The sequence below is a fragment of the Oncorhynchus clarkii genome, chromosome 12, assembly GCF_045791955.1.
Source record: "Oncorhynchus clarkii lewisi isolate Uvic-CL-2024 chromosome 12, UVic_Ocla_1.0, whole genome shotgun sequence".
Taxonomy (NCBI): Eukaryota; Metazoa; Chordata; class Actinopteri; order Salmoniformes; family Salmonidae; genus Oncorhynchus; species Oncorhynchus clarkii.
The window spans coordinates 30,070,588-30,097,515 of record NC_092158.1 but is presented as its reverse complement, the minus strand read 5'-3'; the positions used below and the strand labels follow the sequence as shown (position 1 = coordinate 30,097,515).

Sequence of the window (26,928 nt, the reverse complement as noted above, 5' to 3'; positions counted from 1 at the left end):
TTTTTAAAGTTGATGGATTTTGACAAGAAGACAACTCAGTTCCAAAAAATCTTTAATCAGCCCATTGATATTGAACAGTAGTATTAGTCAATTGTGTTCTATGATCGTATCAAAGAAAGCAAGATGACAATAATTCTCCGAGCGATGTGCACTCTCCCAGAATAATACTGTGAAGTGTTCACATTGAATTCAAAATAAACTTTCATAGCAATGCTTCAAAACGGGTTATGCTGCAAAATCTGGGTTTTGTGTAAATGGGATGAAGCCTATGGGTGAATCTCAGCTCGCTCAATCTGCAATATTTGAAGCAAAACTCTTTAAAATCTGATTGATTCAGGTAGTTTATACATACAATTGTGATATACTTAATTATCTTACTGAATACCTTTATATTCATATAAACAAATAACAATAAAAAAACTGCTGGTCTAAGTTTATTCTGTACAAACAAGCCAAGCCAATGGAATCATATCAGTTGGTTAGAGTAGGTGCCATCTTAAGCTATTCTCTGTTTATAACAAAGCAGAAGTCGCATTCGCAGAACGGGTTTAGCAAAAGAAGACCCAGTTAACTGAAAAATAACAAAGGTACTTAAACAGACGACCATAGATCGGAGTACAACACTAATATGATGAAAGCCAATACTTCAAACAAATGTCAAACAAATGTCTTACCAATTTACACTTGTACATTGCACTTTGCGTGTGCGCAGACACGCACACGCTCACAAACATACACGCACGCAAACAGACACAAACACACGCACACACACACACACACACACACACACAGTCACACACACACACACACACGAACGCACACACGTTGTGCATATTCAAATAGAAATATTGTTTGGATAAATGTGATACTTTTACTACAAATTGTAATCAATGTTGTAGTAAAGGTTCAATTCATCACAGTCACCGTAACAGTATTTCTCTAAGCAGAGAATGTTACAGTGACAAGCCATTCTTTAGTCAGGAAGTAAAAAATACCCTTTTAAGTTGTGAGTAACATGAGGAATATGTATAAAATAGCTTCATAACACAGATTTTCTGCTTTTTACAAATGTCCTTCAGTCAGGGATGAGTCCAGATGTTAATTGTTCCACAAAGAATTGTTGAAAATCAAAACAGATATCATAGTAAGAAAAAAGCTTCCCGTACAAATCCAACTGTACAAACACTATACTGAGGTTGTACAAGAAAGAAACAGATAAATGTTACCCTCAAAAGACAAGAATGGGAAATAAAAAGCTTTTTTTCCCCACGTTTTAACCAGCTCACAAAGGCTTTTGAAAATGATTATAAGAAAATGACACTGCTTATAGACCTCCTTCTGTGAGGAAGAGGATGCAGTAGTATTATATTGGTGGCGATTCTGCACCCTTTGAGCAGAAAAAGCTTTGTATGGCTCTTGCAGTATGAACATAAATTCAAACTTATCTTACCCACGCATCCCATACCAACTACTGTTTTGTATTCATTCCTAAACTACTGTACAGCACAGCACGCACCTCAACTCACCTCTACAATCTCTGTCCCCTGTGGTCTGTATGTCATCTGTCCCAGGCTGGGTCTATACCCGGGTGGTGGAGTGGGAGTGGGGCAGGCCTGTGGAGTTGTACCCGGCTGGGAAGGTACTGTAGGGGTGCATATTGGGAAGGCCCATCAAGGAGTTGGGGATCATGGTGATATTGTTGGGTGTCATCAGGGGGATGTCGTCTGGTGAGCGGCGCAGGGTCATGGTGTAGTCCATGTTGGTGGAGAGGTGCAGGGGGTCGTGAAGGTCATGAAGGTCATGGAGGTCGTGGAGATCATGGAGGTCATGCAGGGTGTCACACTGGTTCATCTGGCTGCTCTGGGTCATCTGATGGGACAGGCTCTCGTCGATGGTGGTGGTGGTGTGGCTCACTTCGTTGCCGTTGCTCTGTCGCTGGGGACTGGCTTGATGGGGGCTGCCGTGGCCATCCTGTCGGCTGCGCTTGTCCTTACGGTAATAGAGCGCGGCAAAGGCCAGCACATTGAGGAACAGCAGTGAAGCGCCCACAGCGATGGTGACACTCAGCTCAGTGGAGTAATCTCTCGGGTTAGCCACAATCAGAGGACCCGTTTCCTCCTCATCCCCGTTACTGCTGTGGGCCGTGGAGACAGGCGGACGCTTGGTGGTGCCAGTCCTCTTACCGTTGGAGTTGGTGGTGTCCTGGGGAGGGACCTTGGTGGTGGTGGAGGTGTATTGGAACATGTCATGGAGGTTATACAGGTGGGGCACCAGGTGCTTCCAGAAAGCTACCTTGGTGGCGCGGTAGTGGTCGCGGATGCGAGGCTTCAGGCCGATGTGAAGGTACAGCTGGTCATGGGGGTTGTACTTGGACCAGGCCACCTCCTCAAAGCGGTTGGCCTTGGTGTGGATGAACTTGGTGTCCTGAGGAACTGGCTTGTTGGGATCCCTGCAAACAAACAGTGAAGACAGGGATCAGAGATTGACTACCCACATAGAAGACATTAAACTTTCATTTGTTTCATTATGGGGGATGTCAACAGGCAAGTTGTGAGCTGTGAAACTGGTTGATGTAATGTCACAGAAATGTCTTTCTGGGTAAGTCTCTAAGAGTGTCCCACACCTGGATTGTGCAACATTTGTCCATTATTCTTAAAACAATTATTCAAGCTCTGTCAAATAGGTTGTTGATCATTGCTAGACAACCATTTTCAGGTCTTGCCATAGATTTTCATGTAGATTTAAGTTAAAACTGTAACTCGCCCACTCAGGAACATTCACTGTCTTCTTGGTAAGCAACTCCAATGTATATTAGGCCTTGTGTTTTAGGTTATTGTCCTGCTGAAAAGTGAATTCATCTCCCAGTGTCTGTTGGAAAGCAGACTGAACCAGGTTTTCCTCTAGGATTTTGCCTGTGCTTAACTCCATTCCGTTTCTTTTTTATCCTGAAAAACTCCCCAGCCCTTAACGATTACAAGCATACCCATAACATGATGCAGCCACCACTGCGCTTGAAAATAAGTAATGTGTTGTATTGGATTTGCCTCAAGCATAACATTTTGTAGTATTACTTAAGTGCCTTGTTGGAATATTTGTATTATGTACTGGCTTCCTTTTTTTCACTTTGTCAATTAGGTTGGTATTGTTGAGTAACTACGATGTTGTTTATCCATCCTCAGTTTTCTCCTATCACAGCCATTAAATTCTGAAACGGTTTTAAAGTCACCATTGGCCTCATGGTGAAATCCCAGAGCGGTTTCCTTCCTCTCCGGCAACTGAGTTAGGAAGGATGCCTGTGTCTTTGTTTTGACCGGGTGTATTGATACACCATCCAAAGTGTAATGAATAACTTCACCATGCTCAAAGGGATATACAATGTCTTCTTTTGATTTTATCTACCAATAGGTGCCCTTCTTTGTGAGGCATTGGAAAACTGCCCTGGTCTTTGTGGTTGAATTTGTGTTTGAAATTTACTGCTTGACTGAAGGACCTTACAGATAATTGTACTGTATGTGTGGAGTACAGAGATGAGGTAGTCATTCAAAAATCATATTAAACACTATTATTGCACAAAGAGTGAGTCCATGCAACTTGTCAAGCAAATGTTTACTCCTGTACTTATTTAGGCTTGACATAACACAGGGATTGAATACTTATTGACTCGATATTTCAACTTTTCATTTGTAAAAACTAAAAATAATCCTAATTCCACTTTGACATCACAAACTGTGTGTAGTCCACTGACAAAAAAATCTAAATGTAATAATTTTTTAATTCAGGCTGTAACACAAAATGTGGAATATGTCAAGGGGTGTGAGTACTTTCTGAAGGCACTGTACATGTGAAGTGCATCTATACTGTATGTCTATAAATACTGGTTATTCTGCACAGGCTTCAATGCGCATCTAAATATGATTAGGAAAACTTTTGGGGAAAATACATGGACACAAATGGGAAATATTCTGAAAGAAGTGAAAGAATGACCCCATTATTTTACTATACAATCAAGGCTGACCAGATCTCAGTGTACTGTACTCACCCACTCTTAGCGAAGTTAGTCCAGTAGGTCATGACCACAGCGCTGAGCATGATGTCATTCCTGGAGAAGTTGCACGGGAACAGGTCAGTGGCTCCCACCATGGGGATGCCAAACACATAGGGCACCTCGTCCCCGTGGGCCGAGTCCGACCACACAGGCTTCATCAGGCTCTGGCAGTGGTGGTAGAAGGCGTAGAAGTATGTGGGCGAGCCGTAGCGGGCGTGCAGGTCAGCCGTCACCACTGAGGGCTCCACCCACTGGTGGTCAGTGAACAGGGCAACTAATGTCTTCCTCCTGGTCTCCGGGTTGTCCCTGTCGGCCCAGTCCGTGTACATGAACTTGATGGTCTCCCTCAGAGTGTCCTTCCCCTCCGGGTAGCCATACAGGCTGTCCACAAAGTCCGACACAGCAAAATCAAAGTCGCTGCCAGATACGCCGTCCTCCAGGTCAACAACAGTCTCCACAAAGCGCAGCCCTTCCCCCTGGTTGACGCCCAGCATGATGTCATAGTTGAGGAACTCGCCCTGCTCCATCAGGATCTCGGGATCATCAGGGATGACGTCACCATCAATGACGGGGCCAAAGGCTACGTGGTAGCGGGCTGGCTGGATGTCCTGCTCCACCAGCTCTCTGGCACTCTTCTTCTGCAGGCAGGACACCATGTCCAGGGTGTCCAGCACGTTGCAGCCCACCCTCTCGGCCAGCATGCGGGTGTACTTGACAGGCTGATAGTTGACGGCCCAGCTGGACAGGGCTGAGCCACTCTGGATGATGGCTCTGTGGAACAGGCCTGAGGAGATCACAGCACAGTCAGGCACAAACATAGATCAGAGGAGGGCTGTTTGGTCAACAACCATCTGAGACAGTAAATGTTTAGGCCTACCCTGCAGTATAACATATTGGTAGCTTCATAGGATCTCTATCTAGGTTCTGATGATGAGAGGTCAGTTTTGACCAGACTTTTGATGATAATTTGTGCTCACCGCACAATTTCATCTGAGATGGTGATAGACAAACCTCATCAACATTGCTTTTTCAATCTGTGTATCTGCAGTCTCAGTTAACTTTCATTTTCCTTTAACGAAAGATAAATCACTAAATAATATCGAGGGAAAGGAAGGAACTCTAAAAATGATATGAATTCTAATTGAGAGTGTATATTCCACAATTAAAAATAAAGCTTAGTAAGTGGTGCATATGCAAGGTCTCACAACATTGGCCACATTAAAAAGGGATTTGAATTAATTAAACTCTCACTCAACACAAAGGCATCATATTTGTGGCACTCATCTTGAAGAGTACTGATTTTGGGAATGAGTCACGATAGAAAATTTCAATTTACAAAAAAAAAAAAAAGGAATTTTCGTGAATACACACAGTAGCCTTGTTGAAAACATCACTGTTAAATGAACCTTTAAGATTACATTTTAAGAAGCACTATTAATTCAACCTAACTCTGTGCAAGAATTGGTCCAGTGATCTTGATGTGGAACATCTTTCTCTCTCTCTCTGCTGACACTCACAGCTCTCTCACTCTCTCTTTCTCTCTGCTGACACTCACAGCTCTCTCACTCTCTCTCTCTCTCTCTCTCTGCTGACACTCACAGCTCTCTCACTCTCTCTCTCTCTCTCTCTGCTGACACTCACAGCATGTCCATCAGAACCAAGTGTAATGGAGGTCCGTGGACAGCCAGGCAAACCAAATAATAAACATTGACAGAAACCATGCTCCAAAATCAATACCACATCAGGGGGTGTGTGAGCAGGTGTGTATGCGATAACAGGCAGCCCTCATGCAGGGAACTACACACACCACAGTAGCACACACAAAGTCAGTCATCGCATCGTGCCTCAATATCTGCGTCCTCAGGGAACTCTCTAACCAAAGACTACTTGGCTATGTGGCAGGGCCACCATTTTATTTGACAGACGTGTACAGTAATTTCGAAAATTTGATAGTGCATCAGAAGTTTCTCTCTATTTATCAACTAGCCCATGTCAAAACATCTTTCAGATTGGTAAATTAGTCTAGCCAACTACCTAAACTTGTATGAATCATGATCGAATTACCGACCGTGCATGCAGGGAACGTGCCCAGTGGCCCTGACTTCCAGGGCGATATTGTTAGGCACTCACTCAGAAATCATATTAACAAGTCATGGCAAAATGGGTATAATTCAGACCTGGGATACCTGTAGTTTAAACTATGTTTGTGGAAAGTAACTCTTCCCACAAATATAGTTTGTGGAAATAACTACTTTTTAAAGCTATTCAAATACAGATCTCAGAAAGTAACTACTTATTAAAACAAATTGAATACAGATCTGAGAAAACAAGTAAGGGACTACTTTTCTGAAACTATTGGATTGGCTGCCTTCAACTAATGGCAGGACTGTATCGGAACTGCATGTTGAAGATAGAATGAATAGAGCACACACAATCTCCTATACTATTCCAATCTATCTGGCAGTCATATTTGATCTATACAATACATTTCTATCTGAACATTTTGTAAATGTCCATTCTCTTGAATGTCAATTGCCCCAGGTGTACATAATCAAGTCAAACCAATTAACCAATGACATTTTGTACAGATAAGTATAAATAAGTTGTGATACTCAACTATTGTATGGCTCTTTCAACATGCTACTGAAAAGGTCAAAAGCTGCAATTAATTTTATGATACCTGAAAATAATGCAGAGTAATTAAAAGCCACTTGCAAACACTACAAACATCAATTTGGATACTTACAAAAAACTACTTGGAACCTCTGTCCATCTGAGGGTAAGTGTTCTTATTTCAAACACACACTATACCATCTGTAAAGGGATCATTTTTTTGATTTTCCACCTACCTCAGCTGTAGTTGATTTCCTTTCAACACTTAATAGCCATATTTGGTTACTATTAGCATTCTCAGTAACACTTAACATTAAACTATTCTTGTGTCTGTGTAATACAACTGTCATTACTTTTGTAGTAACATTTTATTAGCTAACCCTAACCCTTTTAACTACTGTACACAAGAGGAATAGTGACTGTTTCTTATTCCATTTATGTAATAATTCCATTAATATGAAATTATAAAGCCATTTCCAAAGTCCTATGTAACACCAATGTTTCTATTGTAATAATCACAAAGTTACTACACATGTATAACAACTATGTCAAGTGTTAGTATTACCTTGTCTCATTATGAACATATATTTGTTAGTCATTCTGAAGCAGCAAAAGTGGTCTACTCTAATGTTGAGGTGATTCCATGTCCCTCATGTATTTCATTCAAGAATATAGGCTATATTGAGATTCATATCTAAGAGCTCTCCAAACCATGTACTTATGATCATATATTTAGATTAACTGAACTAACTGTAGAAGGTTTTTTGTTCTTTATCAAATATTTGGCTGCCATCAAATATATATATATATATTTAAACTTGCATATTTTCAAATACCTCAAATATTAGGTTTTTATGAGAGACATTCAAAATACTTTCAAATATAATTTGTTCCATTTCGTTCTGTTTTTTTCTGTGAGCTCGATATGCAGTTTATGTATAGATAAATCAGATCAAGCCTGAACTGTGCAACATAGTAGGGAGTTGAAGTTTCCAACAGGCCAATATTCTACACAGTTTAGCGCAGAAAACGTGGTAATTAACTACAATGACCATAATCTATTGCACGCCCGCATAAACTTGTCCGGTCTGTGCGGAGCAAGACATGGAGACTGAGAGAAGAGAGAAGGCCAATCGAGAGGGATAGAAAGCAGTTGCTTCGCAAGCCTGAAAATGGTTTCACTAGTGACCATATCCCCCGTGCATCCCGCAAAGGTGGAGGTGTCGCTAACATTTACGATAGAAAATGTAAATTTATTTTTAAAAATTACATTTTCGTTTTTTGAGCTTCTAGTCATGAAATCTATGCAGCCTACTCAATCACTTTTTATAGCTACTGTTTACAGGCCTCCTGGGCCATATACAGCGTTCCTCATTGAGTTCCCTGAATTCCTTGTAGTCATAGCAGATAATATTCACATTTTTGGTGACTTTAATATTCACATGGAAAAGTCCACAGACCCACTCCAAAAGGCTTTCGGAGCCATCATCGACTCAGTGGGTTTTGTCCAACATGTCTCTGGACCTACTCACTGTCACAGTCATACTCTGGACCTAGTTTTGTCCCATGGAATAAATATTGTGGATCTTAATGTTTTTCCTCATAATCATGGACTATCGGACCACCATTTTATTACGTTTGCAATTGCAACAAATAATCTGCTCAGACCCCAACCAAGGAGCATCAAAAGTCGTGCTATTAATTCACAGACAACACAACGATTCTTTGATGGCCTTCCAGACTCCCTCTGCCTACCCAAGGACGTCAGAGGACAAAAATCAGTTAACCACCTAACTGAGGAACTCAATTTAACCTTGCGCAATACCCTAGATACAGTTGCACCCCTAACAACTAAAAACATTTGTCATAAGAAACTAGCTCCCTGGTATACAGAAAATACCCAAGCTTTGAAGCAAGCTTCCAGAAAATTGGAACGGAAATGGCGCCACACCAAACTGGAAGTCTTCCGACTAGCTTGGAAAGACAGTACCATGCAGTATCGAAGAGCCCTCACTGCTGCTCGATCATCCTATTTTTCCAACTTAATTGAGGAAAATAAGAACAATCCGAAATTCCTTTTTGATACTGTCGCAAAGCTAACTAAAAAGCAGCATTCCCCAAGTGAGGATGGCTTTCACTTCAGCAGTAATAAATTCATGAACTTCTTTGAGGAAAAGATCATGATCATTAGAAAGCAAATTACGGACTCCTCTTTAAATCTACGTATTCCTTCAAAGCTCAGTTGTCCTGAGTCTGCACAACTCTGCCAGGACCTAGGATCAAGAGAGACACTCAAGTGTTTTAGTACTATATCTCTTGACACACTGATTAAAATAATCATGGCCTCTAAACTTTCAAGCTGCATTCCAATTAAACTACTGAAAGAGCTGCTTCCTGTGCTTGGCCCCCCTATGTTGAACATAATAAAAGGCTCTCTATCCACCGGATGTGTACCAAACTCACTAAAAGTGGCAGTAATAAAGCCTCTCTTGAAAAAGTCAAACCTTGACCCAGAAAATATAAAAAACTATCGGCCAATATCGAATCTTCCATTCCTCTCAAAAATTTTAGAAAAAGCAGCAACTCACTGCCTTCCTGAAGACAAACAATGTATACAAAATGCTTCAGTCTGGTTTTAGACCCCATCATAGCACTGAGACTGCACTTGTGAAGGTGGTAAATGACCTTTTAATGGCATCAGACCAAGGCTCTGCATCTGTCCTCGTGCTCCTAGACCTTAGTGCTGCTTTTGATACCATTGATCACCGCATTCTTTTGGTGCTAAATACGGCTGCTAGAATCCTGACTAGAACCAAAAAATGTGATCTTATTACTGTTACTGTAATTTCATTATTTCCAATATGTTTTCATTAATTGAATTCACTTAGTCTATTTTATGAGAATTTGTAAGATTGTTATTTGCATAAAATAGACGGAGACCAGTCTTATCAATAATGGATAATAGCATTTATTCTCGGAGCGCGCTCCGGAGCGCGCTATCCACGAACAACAGTTTATATACAAAACATGACGTCATTTCATTGCTTCTAGAGTGAATCTCCTCCTCCCGACTGAGACAAAGCAAGTTTAAAAGTTCATTCCGACTCACTAACGCACACACAGGACACACAACATAGCTGAATTAACTCTTGACCCCTCACCATTATCGATCACCACTTAGCTGACAGTTCTAGTTAACGGAAACCTGGGAATGCACTCACTGCCTTATCTAAAACACCCCAGAGCTAAGTTTCGTCGGTTCAACCATAGGTTAAAGACCTTTTCTGCTTACTTAAAAAAAACACTCCTAATCTCCTCCAACCTGGCTGGAATGGTATTTATTTAAATGTAATTACCCCCTGCTTCAGGCTCCACAATCCCTCACTTATGAACTCATATTGTTAATCAGATATAATAAAACAGAGTATAAGTTTACTTAGTTACAGTTCTATTTAAAATGGGGATATTGTTTAGTCATTTATTCATAAAATTCCTAACAATTACTCCAGTGCTAGCCTCTCTACACTGGCTTCCTGTTAAAGCAAGGGCTGATTTCAAGGTTTTACTGCTAACCTACAAAGCATTACATGGGCTTGCTCCTACCTATCTTTCTGATTTGGTCCTGCCGTACATACCTACACGTACGCTACAGTCACAAGACGCAGGCCTCCTAATTGTCCCTAGAATTTCTAAGCAAACAGCTGGAGGCAGGGCTTTCCCCTATAGAGCTCCATTTTTATGGAATGGTCTGCGAGAATGTGAGAGACGCAGACTTGGTCTCAACCTTTAAGTCTTTACTGAAGACTCATCTCTTCAGTGGGTCATATGATTGAGTGTAGTCTGGCCCAGGAGGTGAACGGAAAGGCTCTGGAGCAACGAACCGCCCTTGCTGTCTCTGCCTGGCCGGTTCCCCTCTCTCCACTGGGATTCTCTTAACCCTATTACAGGGGCTGGCTTACTGGTCACTGGCTTACTGGTGCTCTTTCATGCCGTCCCTAGGTGGGGTGCGTCACTTGAGTGGGTTGAGTCACAACCTTGGGTTGTGCCGTGGCGGAGATCTTTGTGGGCTATACTCAGCCTTGTCTCAGGATGATAAGTTTGTGGTTGAAGATATCCCTCTAGTGGTGTGGGGGCTGTGCTCTGGCAAAGTGGTTGGGGTTATATCCCTCCTGTTTGGCCCTGTCGGGGGTATTATCGGATGGGGCCACAGTGTCTCCTGGGTCAGTTTGTTATATCTGGAGTACTTCTCCTGTCTTATCCGGTTTCCTGTGTGAATTTAAGTATGCTCTCTCTAATTCTCTCTTTCTCTCGGAGGACCTGAGCCCTAGGACCATGCCTCAGGACTACCTGGCATGATGACTCCTTGCTGTCCCTAGTCCACCTGACCGTGCTGCTGCTCCAGTTTCAACTGTTCTGCCTGCGGCTATGGAATCCTGACCTGTTCACTGGACGTGCTACCTGTCCCAGACCTGCTGTTTTCAACTCTCTAGAGACAGCAGGAGTGGTAGAGATACTCATAATGATCGGCTATGAAAAGCCAACTGACATTTACTCCTGATGTGCTGACTTGCTGCACCCTCGACAACTACTGTGATTATTAATATTTGACCATGCTGGTCATTTATGAACATTTGAACATCTTGGCCATGTTCTGTTATAATCTCCACCCGGCACAGCCAGAATAGTACTGGCCACCCCTCATAGCCTGGTTCCTCTCTAGGTTTCTTCCTAGGTTTTGGCCTTTCTAGGGAGTTTTTCCAAGCCACCGTGCTTCTACACCTGCATTGCTTGCTGTTTGGGGTTTTAGGCTGGGTTCACTTAAATACATGATCTAAGTGATTGACAGTTGGTTTTCAGGGTCATAAAAGTATGCCTTATTTACTGAAGAACTAGTCAAATTGTGATTTTGTCAGGCAGCATAGGCAGCAGCAGCCCTATATGAGATGATTACTTTGAATGAAATAATAAAGTCATGGGGCCTTCCAAAGTGGCGCAGCGGTCTAAGGTGTCACTACAGACCCGGGTTCGATCCCAGGCTGTGTCACAACCGACCGGGAGTACCATAGGGCGGTGCACAATTGGCCCAGCATCGCCCAGGTTAGGGGAGGGCTTGGCCGGGGGGGCTTTACTTGGCTCATCACACTCTAGCAACTCCTTGTGGAAGGCCAGACGCCTGCAGGTTGACTTCGATTGTCAGTTGGATGGTGTTTCCTCCGGCACATTTGTGCGGGTGGCTTTTGGGTTAAGCGGACGGGTGTTAAGAAGCGCGGATTGTCTGGAGGACGCATGACTCAACCTTCGCCTCTCCCAAGCCCGTTTGGGAGTTGCAGCGATGAGACAAGATCGCAATTGGATATCATGAAATTTGGGAGAAAAAGTAGGTAAAAATAAATTGCATTTTATTATAATAATAAAGTCATAAAACAAAAAATGTATTAAAGTAAAGTAATGTGAATAAATGATGGTTAATAAGTGATAAGTAAAAATGGGCATTCACTACCGTTTTTTCATTTTTCATTTAAAAAAAAACTTTATTTAACTAGGCAAGTCAGTTAAGAACAAATTCTTATTTACAATGGCGGCCTACCTCGGCCAAATACTAACCCAGACAACGCTGGGACAATTGTGCGCTGCCCTATGGGACTCCCAATCACGGCCTGTTGTGATACAGCCCCTAGAACGAGATGCAGTGCCTTAGACCGCTGCGCCACTCGGGAGCCCAAATGGGACTTTCAATGTTTTTATTCTGTGTTGTTACAGCATTCAACCCACATAATGCATACTGTCAGATAAAGACAGTATATTCAGAGGGCCATAGATTACAGTTAGTGCAAGACCCTGAGCATTGAGCTGAAGGGTAGCTTCAAGCTACCAGGACATACATCACAACCACTAACCAAAGCATACATGTCTGGAAAACAAAGGACAAATCCCACTGCTCTTCAGTCCCTTAAATTATCCACTTTGATTATACTGTATGCTTCACCTTAATTATTCACTTAACTGACCTTCCTGTTTTTTACTTTGTTATGATCCCATCAAACCAAATTTGGCCTGTAGTGAAACAAGCTCATTTTACACAGCCAGGCAGTGGAAAAACATCTGGAAAACATGGCGATATAATATATTTTTATTATATCGCCAACGGTGATCGTGGTTCTTGATTAATGCTTGAAAAATATATGATATAAAGACTTGGGTAGTCTGTCTGTATACCACAGTATCACGCTGGCTCACACAATCTCAGTGAGAGGGGCCTAAGCTGGCTCTGGTGCCGTTAGAGCTGTGGCCTGATGTAATAAAGGGCTGATTGATTAGAGGAGAAGAGGTGGTGTGTGTGTGTGTGTGTGTGTGTGTGTGTGTGTGTGTGTGTGTGTGTGTGTGTGTGTGTGTGTGTGTGTGTGTGTGTGTGTGTGTGTGTGTGTGTGTGTGTGTGTGCGGTTGTGGGAGATGTAAAGGCACAGATGCCACTATCTTCGTTTCAGATTGAGTGACATTCCTCAATTCATTCACAACCCTCCTTCCATTTACTCTCGTGAGGGTAAGAAAGAAATACGAGCAAATCTTTCTGAAACGCTGGGGATAAATTAGTGAGTGTAAAACAGAGTGAGGTTTAAAGATTATTATATTGATTAATAGATGCTGCACAGTATGTGCTGTGTACACATGTCTTGATGAATAAAATGTAAATATATAAAGTTCAAATGATAGATAGCTAGATAGTTAGACTCCATCCATACACTACCTTGAATTTATAGGTGGATCTGTTAAAGGGGTTCACTCTTTAAGAGGCAAAGCTTTTAGTCTGATTATATTTAGGAGAGGAGAACAATAGCCATCACTTAACTGTACCACTACCCTACCACCCTAGCCACATATCCAAACAATTCACTTCCTCTGAAGGACTCGATTGGATCCATTTGGAGTTTGCGGTTTGGTTCACAAATAGAGTACATTTTGCATCCCTTTGATATTTTAAGTAGAAATTGTTTACCAATAGTGAATTTCAAAAGCCTGTTAAATTAAATGAAGTGCCCTTTATTATAGACCACATGGAAAATTCGGCATTTTGACATGAAGATTTTAACCCGCTTAACCCCAAATGTATTGAAGGTTTCACTATCACTGTAAAGCTCTAGTTATGTTTTTGCTTTGACAAAGACCTTTCTGAAGATTTGTATTTATTTAATGTGATTAGTGATTCATTTACGTCTGTCCCTCATTTTAAAGTCAACCCAGTTACGTGAACTGAACTCGTTTGAATATAAAATCAAATCAAATTTTATTAGTCACATGCGCTGAAAACAACAGGTTACACAGTTAAGAAAACAAAAGGTTACACCTTACAATGAAATGCTTACTTACGAACCCCTAACCAACAATGCAGTTTAAAAAAATAAGAATAAGAAATAAAAGTAACAAGTAATTAAAGAGCAGCAGTAAAATAACAATAGGGAGACTATATACATGGGGGTACCGGTACAGAGTCAATGTGCGGGGTGTCACAACTTCCACCGAAGGTGGCTCCCCTTCCTCGGAGGTCGTCGTCACCGGTCTACTAGCTGCCACCAATTCCCTTTTCCTTTTCTGTTGGTTATGTCTTATTGGTTTCACCTGTTTCTCGTTTGGGGTTTGGTTTAGGGCTATTTAAGCCTGTTATGCCCACCTGCTTTTGCGTGGGCTTGTTTCTCTGTTCTGTTTTGTGGATGGTATTGTTTGTATTTTTCCGGACTGTTTGTGTCCTGTTTTGGGCCGGTGATTTATTCGCCTGTTGTTTTGGCATGACCTTTTCTCACCGGAATAAATACGGTTTTCCTTAAACCTCTGCTCTCTGACTCCTGACTCCGCACCCACCACTCCTAGTTACGTAACAGGCGGCACCGGTTAGTTGAGGTAATATGTACATGTAGGTAGAGTTATTAAAGTGACTATGCATAGATGATAACAACAGAGTGTAGCAGCGGTGTAAAAGAGGGGGGGGGGGATGCAAATAGTCTGGGTAGCCATTTGATTAGATGTTCAGGGGTCTTATGGCTTGGGGGTAGAAGCTGTTAAGCCTTTTTGTCCTAGACTTGGCACTCCGGTACCGCTTGCCATGCGGTAGCAGAGAGAACAGTCTATGACTTGGGTGGCTGGAGTCTTTGACAATTTTTAGGGCCTTCCTCTGACACCTCCTGGTATAGATGGCAGGATGGACACCTCCTGGTATAGATGGATGGCAGGAAGCTTGACCCCAATGATGTACTGGGCCGGTCGCACTACCCTCTGTAGTGCCTTGTGATTGGACCCCGAGCAGTTGCCATACCAGGCAGTGATGCAACCAGTCAAGATGCTCTCGATTGTGCAGCTGTAGAACCTTTTGAGGATCTGAGGACCCATGCCAGATCTTTTCAGTCTCCTGAGGGGGAATAGGCTTTGTCGTGCCCTCTTCACAACTCTCTTGGTGTGCTTGGACCATGTTAGTTTGTTGGTGACATGGACACCAAGGAACTTGAAGCTTTCAACCTGCTCCACTGCAGCCCCATTGATGAGAATGGGGGCGTGCTCTGTCCTCTTTTCCTGTAGTCCACAATCATCTCCTTTGTCTTGATCACGTTGAGGCAGAGGTTTTTGTCCTGTCACCACACGGCCAGGTCTCTGACCTCCTCTCTATAGGCTGTCTCATCGTTGTCGGTGATCAGGCCTACCACTGTTGTGTCATCGGCAAACTTAATGATGGTGTTGGAGTCGTGCCTGGCCGTGCAGTCATGAGTGAACAGGGAGTACAGGAGGGGACTGAGCACCCCTGAGGGGCCCCTATGGTGGGGATCAGCATGGCGGATGTGTTGTTATATACCCTTACCACCTTGGGCGGCCCATCAGGAAGTCCAGGATCCAGTTGCATTAGGAGGTATTTAGTCCCAGGGTCCTTAGCTTATTGATAAGCTTGGAGGGCACTATGGTGTTGAACGCTGAGCTGTAGTCAATGAATAGCATTCTCACATAAGTGTTCCTTTTGTCCTGGTGGGAAAGGGAAGTGTGGAGTGCGATAGAGATTGCATCATCTGTGGATCTGTTGGGGCGGTAGGCAAATTGGAGTGGGTCTCGGGTTTCTGGGATAATGGTGTTGATGTGAGCCATTCCCAGCCTTTCAAAGCACTCTGTGAGTGATCCGGGTCGGTAGTCATTTAAGCACATTACCTTAGTGCTCTTGGCACAGGTACTATGTGGTCTGTTTAAAACATGTTGGTATTACAGACTCGGTCAGGGAGAGGTTATAAATGTCAGTGTAGACACTTGCCAGTTGGTCAGTGCATGCTCACAGTACACATCCTGGTAATCTGTCTGGTCCTGCGGCCTTATGAATGTTGACCTGCGGAGAGCGCGATCATACAGTCTTCCATAACAGCTGGTGCTCTTGAGCATGTTTCAGTGTTATTTGCCTCGAAGCGAGCATAGAAGTAGTTTAGCTCGTGTCACTGGGCAGCTCTCGGCTGTGTTTCCCTTTGTAGTCTGTAATGGTTTGCAAGCCACATCCGACGAGTGTCAGGGCCGGTGTAGTACGATTCGATCTTAGTCCTGTATTGACGCTTTGCCTGTTTGATGGTTCGTCGGAGGGCATAGCGGGATTTCTTATAAGCTTCTGGATTAGAGTCCCGCTCCTTGAAAGCGGCAGCTCTAGCCTTTAGCTCAATGCGGATGTTGCCTCTAATCCATGGCTTCTGGTTGGGGTATGTACGTACGGTCACTGTGGGGATGATGTCATCAATGCACTTATTGATGAAGCCAATGACTGATGTGGTGTACTCCTCAATGCCATTGGAGGAATCCCGGAACATATTCCAGTCTGTGCTAGCAAAACAGTCCTGTAGTTTAGCATCTGCTTCATCTGATCACTTTTTTATTGATCTAGTCACTGGTGCACCTGCTTTAATGTTTGCTTGTAAGCAGGAATCACGAGGATAGAATTATGGTCAGATTTGCCAAATGAAGGGCGAGGGAGAACTTTGTATGCGTCTCTGTGTGTGGAGTAAAGAGTTTTTTCCCTCTGGTTGCTGACAAAAATTTGGTAAAACGGATTTAAGTTTCCCTGCATTAAAGTCCCCGGCTACTAGGAACACCGTTTTCTTGTTTGCTTATGGCGGAATACAGCTCATTCAAAGCTGTCTTAGTGCCAACCTCTGACTGTGGTGGTATGTAAACAGCTACGAAAAATACAGATTTTTTATTTTTCCTTTATTTAACTAGGCAAGTCAGATAAGAACAAATTCTTATTTTCAATGACGGCCTAGGAACAGTGGGTTAACTGCCTGTTCAGGGGCAGATTTGTACCTTGTCAGCTCTGGGATTTGAACTTGCAACCTCTCTAACCACTAGGCTATCCTACCACCCCAACTCTCTAGGTAGATAGTGTGGTCTACAGCTTATCATGAGATACTCTACTTCAGGTGAGCAATAGCTCGAGACTTCCTTAGATATCGTGCACCAGCTGTTATTTACAAAAATTCATAGTCCGCCGAGCCTTGTCTTACCAGACACCGATGTTCTATCCTGCCGGTGCAGCGTATAACCAGCCATCTGTATGTTGATAATGTCGTCGTTCAGCCACGACTCCGTGAAGCATAAGATATTACAGTGTTGAATGTCCCGTTGGTAGTTTAATCTCTGCGAATATCATCGATTTTATTCTTAAAAAATGTCACGTTTGCTAGCAGAATGGAAGGAAGTGGGGGTTTATTCAATCGCCTACAAATTCTCAGAAGGCAGCACGCCCTCTGGCCCATTTTTCTCCACCTCCTCTTCACGCAAATCAAGGGGATCTGGGCCTGTTCCCAAGAAAGCAGTAAATACTTTGCGTAGGGCTCGTCAGACTCGTTAAAGGAAAAAAAGGATTCTGCCAGTCCGTGGTGAGTAATCGCAATCCTGATGTCCATTACTTCTTTTCAGTCATAAGAGACGGTAGCGGCAACATTATGTACAAAATAAGTTCAAAAATAAGTTACAAACAACACAAATATACAAAAAAAAAAACACAATCGGTTGGGGCCACGTAAAACATCAGCCTTCTTCTCCGGCGCCATTTTGGTGAAACTATTCCTTCTTTAGTTGAGGATAAGGGTTGTATACTGCGCATACTGCGAAAGTACTCAGACCCCTTGACTTTTTCCACATTTTGCTACGTTAATGCCTTATTCTAAAATGTATTCAATTGTTTTTTTTCTCATCAATTTACACACAATAACCCACAATGACAAAGCAAAAACAGGCTTAGAAATGTTTGCACATTTATAAAATATAATGATAAAAAATATCACATTTACATAAGTATTCATACCCTTTACTCAGTACTTTGTTTAAGCACCTTTGGCAGCGATTACAGCCTCGAGTCTTCTTGGATATGACACTACAAGCTTGGCACACCTGTATTTGATGAGTTTCTCCCATTCTTTTTTGCAGATCCTCTTTAGCTCAGTCCCTGCCACAGAGTTCAATATTGGTTTCATCAGACCAGATAATCTTATTTCTCATGGTCTCAGAGTTGTTTGGGTGCCGTTTGGCAAACTCCAAGCGGGCTATTATGTGCTTTTTACTGAGGAGTGGCTTCCGTCTGGCCACTCTACCATAAAGGCCTTATTGGTGGAGTGCTGCAGAGATGGTTGTCCTTCTGGAAGGTTATCCCATCACCGCAGAGGAACTCTGAAGCTCTGTCAGAGTGATCATCGAGTTCTTGGTCACCTCCCTGACCAAGGCCCTTCTCCCCGATTGCTCAGTTTGGCCAGGTGGTCAGCTCTAGGAAGAGTCTTGGTGGTTCCAAAGGCCACTGTGTTCTTGGGGACCTTCAAGGCTGCAGACATTTTTTGGTACCCTTCTCCAGTCAACCTCATGGCTTGGTTTTTACTCTGACATGCACTGTCAGCTGTGGAACCTTATATAGACAGATGTATGCCTTTCCAAATTATGTCCAATCAATTGAATTTACCACAGGTGGACTCCAATCAAGTTGTAGAAACATCTCAAGAATGATCAATGGAAACAGGATGCACCTGAGCTCAGTTTTGAGTCTCATAGCAAAGGGTCAGAATACTTATGCAAATAAGATATTTATATTTGACATTTTTTATAACTTTGCAAACATATCTAAAAACCTGTTTTCACTTTGTCATTATGGGGTATTGTGTGTAGATTGATGAGGGAAAAATAGAATTTAGTACATTTTTGAATAAGGCTGTAACGTAACAAAATGTGGAAAAAGGGAAGAGATCTGAATACTTTCCGAACACACTTTATAATGTAAAGGTAAAACTAAATAATGGCATAATACAGAAAAATAACATTTTTTCATTTTTGCATAAAAACATCAAAGTAGAAATAAAAGCAGATAACAGTAGATCTGTTTCAACACAGTGAATAAAGTCACTTCCCTGAAGCAATACTACAGAGCACAACACATTAATGTTAATGCTCCACATAAAGCTATACATTGAGATGAAGTACCAGATAATGTAGTACCTAGTATGTGTCTGTGAAAACTGCAGGCTGAGGAATCACTGGGTCTGTGTGTGTTTATCATGCGATAAAGCTATATAAAGGCATTCTCATTGGGCATGAGATTCACTGGTGACTATCCCCATCCCATCCCACCCCCCCTGCCCTGTCTATCCAGGTTGAGTTTTAGTCTTACCCTCAGAGTGATGGGACAGTGTGAGCAGGCTGACGCAGGATGCTCCGATCCCAGATCCAAAGACAGTGATGCGACCAGGGTCTCCTCCAAAATAGCCAATGTTCTTGCTGATCCAACGCAGGGCTTGGATCTGGTCCAGGAGTCCATAATTTCCTTTAGCTGCCTGGTCACCTGTACTGAGGAACCCTGAAGTGTACAGCAGAGGATATTAGTGTTATTTAACTTCTTTCTTGTCACACTTTTATCTGTGATTTACCATACCAGAGCAGGTTAAATACCTAGCTCAGTACATCATTCTCCTCCTCCTCCTCCACTTTTTCATAAGGATACTCTCACTGCATGGTTCCTTGAGTTGCAACCAGTCTTTTTCTCCACTATGCATTCTCCACTATGCAGTATCAATCACAGAGAGAGGGGCTGGCCCTTTCCGCCCCTCGCACAGAGATACATGAAGTGTTACAGCTGTGATGTCGCTCCTACAAGAAAGACTCCAGACCTTGGCTGTGATTCCTGCATCCCTTCCTATTTAAATCAGTCTTCCAGGCTTGACAAAAGCGGTCAATTTCCCTGGCGGTTAGTTCAAAAAAGATGAACAGTGTTTTGGAATATTGTAGCTTGTATACACCAAGTAGGCGATTAATAGTCCTAACCGTTGTCCTCTGACTGAGGAGTTCTAATCTTACTCCCTCTTCAAGACAATAACATACTGAAAAAGACTTTGCCTTCATAACCTGGGATTATACATTACACACCAGGAGAAAAGGACTTCCATAGCACATGATAGAAATGTAACAAATGAATAGAAGTTTGAATAACTGGCATAAGTGTACATATGAATTGGATCTCTGTGTGGAGATCAACGTTATGAGAAGAAGAAAATGTATCTTCTAGACTGAAAAGAAATTCCACAGACACCATTCAGAGATAGTAAGAGAATCCCATCACCTAGTACTCCGACCCTGTAGTTGAGAGTGATGACGATGACATTCCCATAGCTGGCCAGCACACTCCCATCGATCATATTTCCTGTCCCCTCCATGTAGGATCCTCCATGGATGTAGACCATCACAGGCCTAGCCTCAGTGTTCCGAATGTCTGCAGAGAGAATCAGCCATTTACTATTTGTACTGTAAAGAGTTATTGGCAAGGTAATGCAACATCAGAATACTGTAACCCCTACCAGACGGTAGACTCAGCAACATTTACACCACTAAAGCTGAAGGTAAGCTCAAGGTAATGGTATTGATTTTAGCAGATGTGCTTCGGTGATTACGGTCTTGGTTGTGACGCACCAATGGAGACAAGAATGCAAAGCAAGGACACTACTCATACAGGCCTAACAGGGATCTATATTATGTCAATCTCAATGTTTTCCCCCACAAAACTGTGTTTATACTAGAGCCTGAGCCATATTCTAATATTCTATTATTAGCAATATACCGTTTTAACATCTAGTATCTCTAAAGTGCATCTAGTTAATACTATGTGTTCACTATGTTCAACAGAGCATGCGTCTTCAGGCAAGGTGGTCGTTTCTGTGCACCAAGCTCCTATCGAATTAATTTGTCATAATAGTGGTTAAATTACAGGACATGATTTTCTCTGCATCTAAAACAACAACTACTAAATATAGTTTTTTCGTCAGAATAAGTATATAAACCCTCCCCACAATATAACTGCCCTCCCCGCCCCAATGAAAAAATGACAAAGTAAAAAACAATTTGGTGACAAAAAGAATAAGGCATATGACCTGAACTGTAAGTTCAGTGTCAATGTGAGAAAGGCGTGAGTTGCCATAAAATAACTTAAGGACACCCATTTCCTACATCACACTCAATCTCTTGAACAGTGCGACATGTAGTGAATAGTAATAGCTTCATCCTCATGAGTCACTCATACGGTCCTCTCATGAGACTCAAAGAGAGGTAGTGGAGACTTTGAGATAAGATGTAGTTGGTTATAGATAGCCCAGTCTGTGATCCCTAGAAGACACAGGAAAATCTTCACTTCCCATTCTATTTATGGTGCTACAAAATAATATCTTTGTTGATTGGTATAGCCCCAAAGATACAAGAAATAACCCATGTGAGTCATTGTTCAAATTGAGTAAATTTGGGATCAATGGCAAATTGACCAGCATTTGTCTTCAAGGGGGACAAAATCAGTATTCAGTGTCCCAAAAAATCCATGACACCAAAAATACTGCAGATATGATATGGATGTCCAAATCAAAACAATTGAGAGTGAAATAGCTAAGACGCTGAGAGAATCAAGTGACTTATAATTGACTTGGCATGCCCACTGATAAACTAAGGTTTAACCACTTCTGAGTTGTCAAAGGTAAGATCGAAGACGAAAGTCTATGAAAATATCAAAAGTCAAAAAGTGTCTAAAAAAAGAAAAAACGTCATGCATTAAACTTTGAGCACCAAAAATACCTTCACTGTCACCATGAGAGAAATCCACTCCTTGACTCTTGCTGTGGGCCCCTAAGAATCACATCAAGGAGGAAAAAACAAAAAAGTACAAGAGAATTCAAAAATAGCATGGTTGACCACCAAGGAAGGAAGATAGTGATATCCCAATCTGTGTCTCGGAAAATCTGTCAAAAATGGCGTTACTGTAAAAACAAAAGAATGTTTGTTTGCAGTAAACATAGGCTGTGCAGAATTTGAGGTAAGATATGATGTACTCTCCTTTTCATTGCCATGACTCAATCAGAACAAATTAGATTTACATATTGTACAAACAGTAACTTTTGACATCAGAATGTTGATTTATTTCATTAATGGCTTTCCAATAATAACAAATAAAAAATGTATAGAACTCAATGTGTTTTTCGAATAAACATGTCATGGGTGGATGTTATTGTGTGGAATGATCTTACTCTGGATTGCTCTTAATTTCACACAGCAGAGAGACACACACACTCTCAGGCATGGATGGACGCACACATCTCTGACCGACATTTATCGGTCTCTACTGTGTTTGATTTTCAAATACGATGACGATGTGATCTTGGTTTTGAGCCAACTCTGAAGTCACTTTGCTCCTTTTTACTTCTTTGTTAGCTTACATACCTTCTTCTCTACATACTTTCTTGTTGGGTTTTCTGGCACATTCCTTGGATACTCTTTTGACTGAAAAATGAATGAAAGACTACGGAATAACAGAAGGCTCTGAAAAATTGAAGAAGCATTCAGGCACCCAATTCCCAACCCGGTTCACTTTTCATCCCCTCAGGAACTATACAAGGGAGGTAGTGGGATAGGGGGTTAAAGATATACATCGAATTAAATAATAATCATAATGATTTCACAATGCTGCACACAGTCCATTTTCACATGCACTCTGTCTGTATATTGTATGAGCCCTAATACTCTACAAAATAAATGAAGGAAAGGAAATGTGTTTATCAATCACAATAGTGTTTACTTGAGACTAAGCACCTCCGAATTTGTCAAGTAAATATTGATCTACAGATCCATAGCATAGAAATATATAAATGTATTGCAACTCAGATTCTTACACGGTTAAGGCGTTTCATTGTAAACAACAGGCCTCTAGTGCACAATAACAAACATTTCACCGGCCTAACAAATGTCTGAGTCTGATTTATCATAACTATTGAGCCATTCCCAGTAGTTAGGTTATGCCATGCTGTAGGCTATATTCTGACTTTAAATTATTAGTTGTCTGACGCAATAATAGGTTTTATATCAGTGTGTGATTTTCCCGTAGAGAACACAATGAACGGAGTCAACAGTGTAACAGGATGAAGAAGAGTAGGTGACATGACTTTGGATGAGAAAACAACTTGGGGTGGCACAAATGAGATGCACAAGGACAACTGCTGCATACGCAAAACATGATGATTGCAAGGTGACAGCAAGGGTAATACAGTAAACAACATGGATTGTTCCTTTGGTCCATTTTACCCGTTCCACTCACCATCCTCTGTTGGAATATAGATGTTTAAATACAAACAGTCCTCGTTCTGATCCTGAATGAGGTTGGCCACTGTGTCCAGGTTATAGGTGAACCATATGGGCATCATGATCTCAGGCACTGTGTTGCGGATGTTCTGAGGGCACACGGGCATGAAGTGGGTAGCATTCTTGATCCCTGACCAGGAAGAGGGCTGCTCTGGGGGCATGAAGCGCTTCTCCCCGATGGGAGGGGCAGCGTACGGCACCCCAAGGTACTGGTCAACGGGCTTAAGGACCTCGCCTGGCACCGCAACCCGGAGGCCCCTCAGCTTCCCAAACTGGGTGTTCACAGTCGGGTTGAAGTTCTGGCTGGTCACCACTGTAAATGGCCAGTAGGAACATAACATCCACATTAAAAGACCACGGCGGGTGGTGATGGTTGCGGTTCCTCGCCGATTTGATAGGTGTGCAGGCAACACATGGTGCGTAAACTCTGCCAAACACATGGTCTGGGCAAGTGAGTGCCCTTGCACCACGCCAATGTACACTCGAGTGTCCTCTCAACCCCTATGACCTACTATATTCCACTTAACCAGGCATCGCTCAACCTGCCCTGGGCGCCAATGGTTACTAAAAACAAATGAACAAAGCCCAGGTATTCACTCATCTCCAGCTCCAATTCTCATTGCTGTTCTGAAACCGAGCTGCAAACAAGAGAGACAAATGGTTAGGTGAGCAAACATCGGTGGGTTGCTAACTGCAATGCCCCTGAGTATACTGACGGGACTATGTTGCCAGATTACTTGAAAACTGGGGCTTCTAAATATATAGAGCGGGAGTTGCTCATCATCCGTATGCTTTCACAGAAGATAGGCTCCCTGTAGACAACCCACACAATCATTTCAAAGCAAACTAATCACTTGGGAGAACTCAAGGGACCATTTGAACACACTACTTTGGTGAGTGAGTGGTAGTATTGTCTGTAATCCAGCAGAATATGAATGTAAATACTGTATATGTAAATATATATCGCAGATATGCTCATTGGCCTCAATTGTCTTCTTTTTTTTTTTTACGATTTCACCTGGGACAAATATTACTCTACAAACAGGCGATATAATTTCCAGCGTCATGTTTGTTATAAACACCCTTTCATGGTTCTAGTGTGGGCTGACAATACCATGGGGAGAAGATTTGAACTATCTGAAAAAGCATCTGCATCGATGAAGGCAGAATGTTGTATACTGCAATGCATCTGGAAGTAAGGGATTTAGTAATATACTGCACATTCACTTTCTCTCATTTAAAAGACAGTAATGAACGGGACAGAAATATCAGAAAAACAACACTGACGTAACCTTTGAGTGGAAGGATGAAAAGCTGTGATGGAAGGAAGTACAGTGCCATATAATCATGTTCTTACCCATGATGCCTGCATGTGCGTAGTATAGAGCCACAGCAGCATGGCAACAACAACCCTCCAGTAAAACAGCTAAACACTAGACTAAATCCTAATGAAAACAGCTAAACACTAGACTAAATCCTAATGAAAACAGCTAAACACTAGACTAAATCCTAATGAAAACAGTGAAACAACAGTGTTGCAGAGCTACAGGCAATAGAAACAGTGTAACCAGCCTCCTGGGTCATCAGGCTGGGTACTTGCTTGTCGGTATGGATGACTCCAAGAACATGCAAGCATAAGTTTGTTTCCCTAAATGAATTTCTTTAGCATTTATTGATAGACCATGGTAGAGGCACCTGAAAGTGAACCTACTCTTTTCTGGAATGAACAGATAATGATTTTGTCAAAAAACAGAAATATCTCTGAGTCCTCTACCTCTTCAAAAGTGTACAATCTGGGTTGTGAAAATATATCAGAAAAAAGTAGTGAATGTAGCTAGATAAACGCTGTTTTTATTTGTTTATTTTCAACTTGTGCAATGATTGCAATTTATTGGCTGATGTATGGATACAGAAACAGGCTAAAGGTTGACAAAGTAAGCCTCAGCTTAGGTTAATCAGGAGGCCAGGCAAAGCTGACGAGGTATATTCCCTAAACACATAGGATTGCGTTTAGACTAGCAGGGGAGATGGAAGAGACTTCCCGACAAGACATGAATACGAATAGATTACAACCCACGGTCTCTTATACTTGCAGTGCTGTGGGAGCTATCTGATGCCCATGCAGTGTGTAGCCTACATTGAAAATAAATAAATTATCCAGAGTTCTCAATATCCTTATATTAAAATCATCACTTCAAAATACTGACAGGCCCTGTGTATAAGTCTGCAACTAAATGCCGCAACCTGTCCTATTTTCCTGAGCTGTGTGTAATTTTCAGACCCAATGCAAAGGCTGTTGATTAAGAAAATGCATAGAGAACAACAATGGTCACTTTGAGTGTAGGCCATTAGCCTAATGCTTTCGAATATACTCAATATGTCAAATACAGACAATTAACCATAAGTTATACCACACTCAAAACAGGTGTGTTAACATCCTGAATATAGTCTACAAATGTTGCATTTATGGGCCAAAGCTGGGCAAAAAATGTATTCATGCATTTAAAGATGCATTTGAAAAAACAACATTGTTGAGGTCCGTTATGGCGGCTACAGGCCCACAATAATGTAATGATATCAGTGGCTCTATTGGCTATGCCAGTCATAAGCACAATTACAACCACATCCCAATGACAACTTGTAGTGAATTACTCTACACGGGGAGTCTAATTGGACACACATGACATGCTTTGACATTTCGCCTATAAATTTGTGTTAATGAATCCCAATTGCATTATACCGATTCCAAGGTAGCAGCTTGTGACCATTGGCAGAATGGTTATGGCTAAAAGATAACCGGAGTGCGGCGCAAATAAAGCAGTTTATTTATCTTCTCTATCTATGTAAGGCACGCATATCCGGTGCTATAGCCAAATCGAGTGCCCTTGCAATTTAATCAGTGTTAATCCTTCCAAATCGTTCAATTAGTCCAACTCGTTTTAGTGTAAAACTAAAACATGCACGGTTACAGGGTAAAAGGATGATAATGTCACAGAACACCTTGTTGAAGGTGAGCTGGTGGCACTGATTCACCAGTAATAGGCAACGATGCGTTAAAATGTCAGAGTGAAAAAGAGACTGAAAACCAGACGTTCACACAAAAGACCAAGCCACAGTCAGCCCTGCTCCTCCAAATTCCCAAATAAACACCAAGGATGCGGTTGATGAATAAAACGTTGCAAATGTTGACCCTAATTATCACATGCAAAACATCTAAATATCATCAACATATTATACAATGATGTTTAAATGTGCTACAATTAAAACACATCATATTATGAAAAGAATACCCATGATCCTGCTATGTGGGATCGTGGTGTGTAGTAAAATCTTGCCAAACCTTCATCTCATGGAAAGGGAATTTTCGACTCACCTGCTCTAACGGAGGCTCCTACTCTTCATCCCTGGTTTGCTCTTCTCCATATCATTTCGTTTTCATGGCACTGCATTGATGATCACATTTCATTAATATAATTTTTTAAATCGCATGCAAATATTTTGCTTTCAATTCACATGTTCTATTTTGTCTTCTTGATTAACATTAATATATTAGCCCTTTCGGTTTGTGCGCGCGCAGCTCGTTCACGACGGCAAGGTCAGGAGCGCCCACTGTC

At 42.0% G+C, this 26,928-nt stretch overlaps 1 protein-coding gene across 2 annotated transcripts; it reads right to left on the bottom strand.

The window, feature by feature from the left end:
* Positions 1-35: 35 nt before the first annotated feature.
* LOC139423019 (neuroligin-3-like) lies at positions 36-26,785 on the bottom strand. Of its 2 annotated transcripts, XM_071174579.1 has the most exons (7): positions 26,688-26,785; positions 23,271-23,952; positions 21,758-21,808; positions 20,265-20,414; positions 19,320-19,505; positions 4,040-4,829; positions 36-2,449 (listed from the first exon to the last, which is right to left on the bottom strand). In XM_071174579.1, the coding sequence occupies exons 2-7, from the start codon at positions 23,752-23,754 to the stop codon at positions 1,579-1,581; spliced, it is 2,532 nt and encodes an 843-aa protein (XP_071030680.1). In that variant the 5' UTR covers positions 23,755-23,952; positions 26,688-26,785; the 3' UTR covers positions 36-1,578. The 2 variants fall into 2 exon arrangements, with proteins under 2 accessions (XP_071030680.1, XP_071030681.1); XM_071174580.1 differs by lacking the exons at positions 21,758-21,808; positions 23,271-23,952 and having other exon boundaries at positions 26,688-26,776.
* Positions 26,786-26,928: the final 143 nt, after the last annotated feature.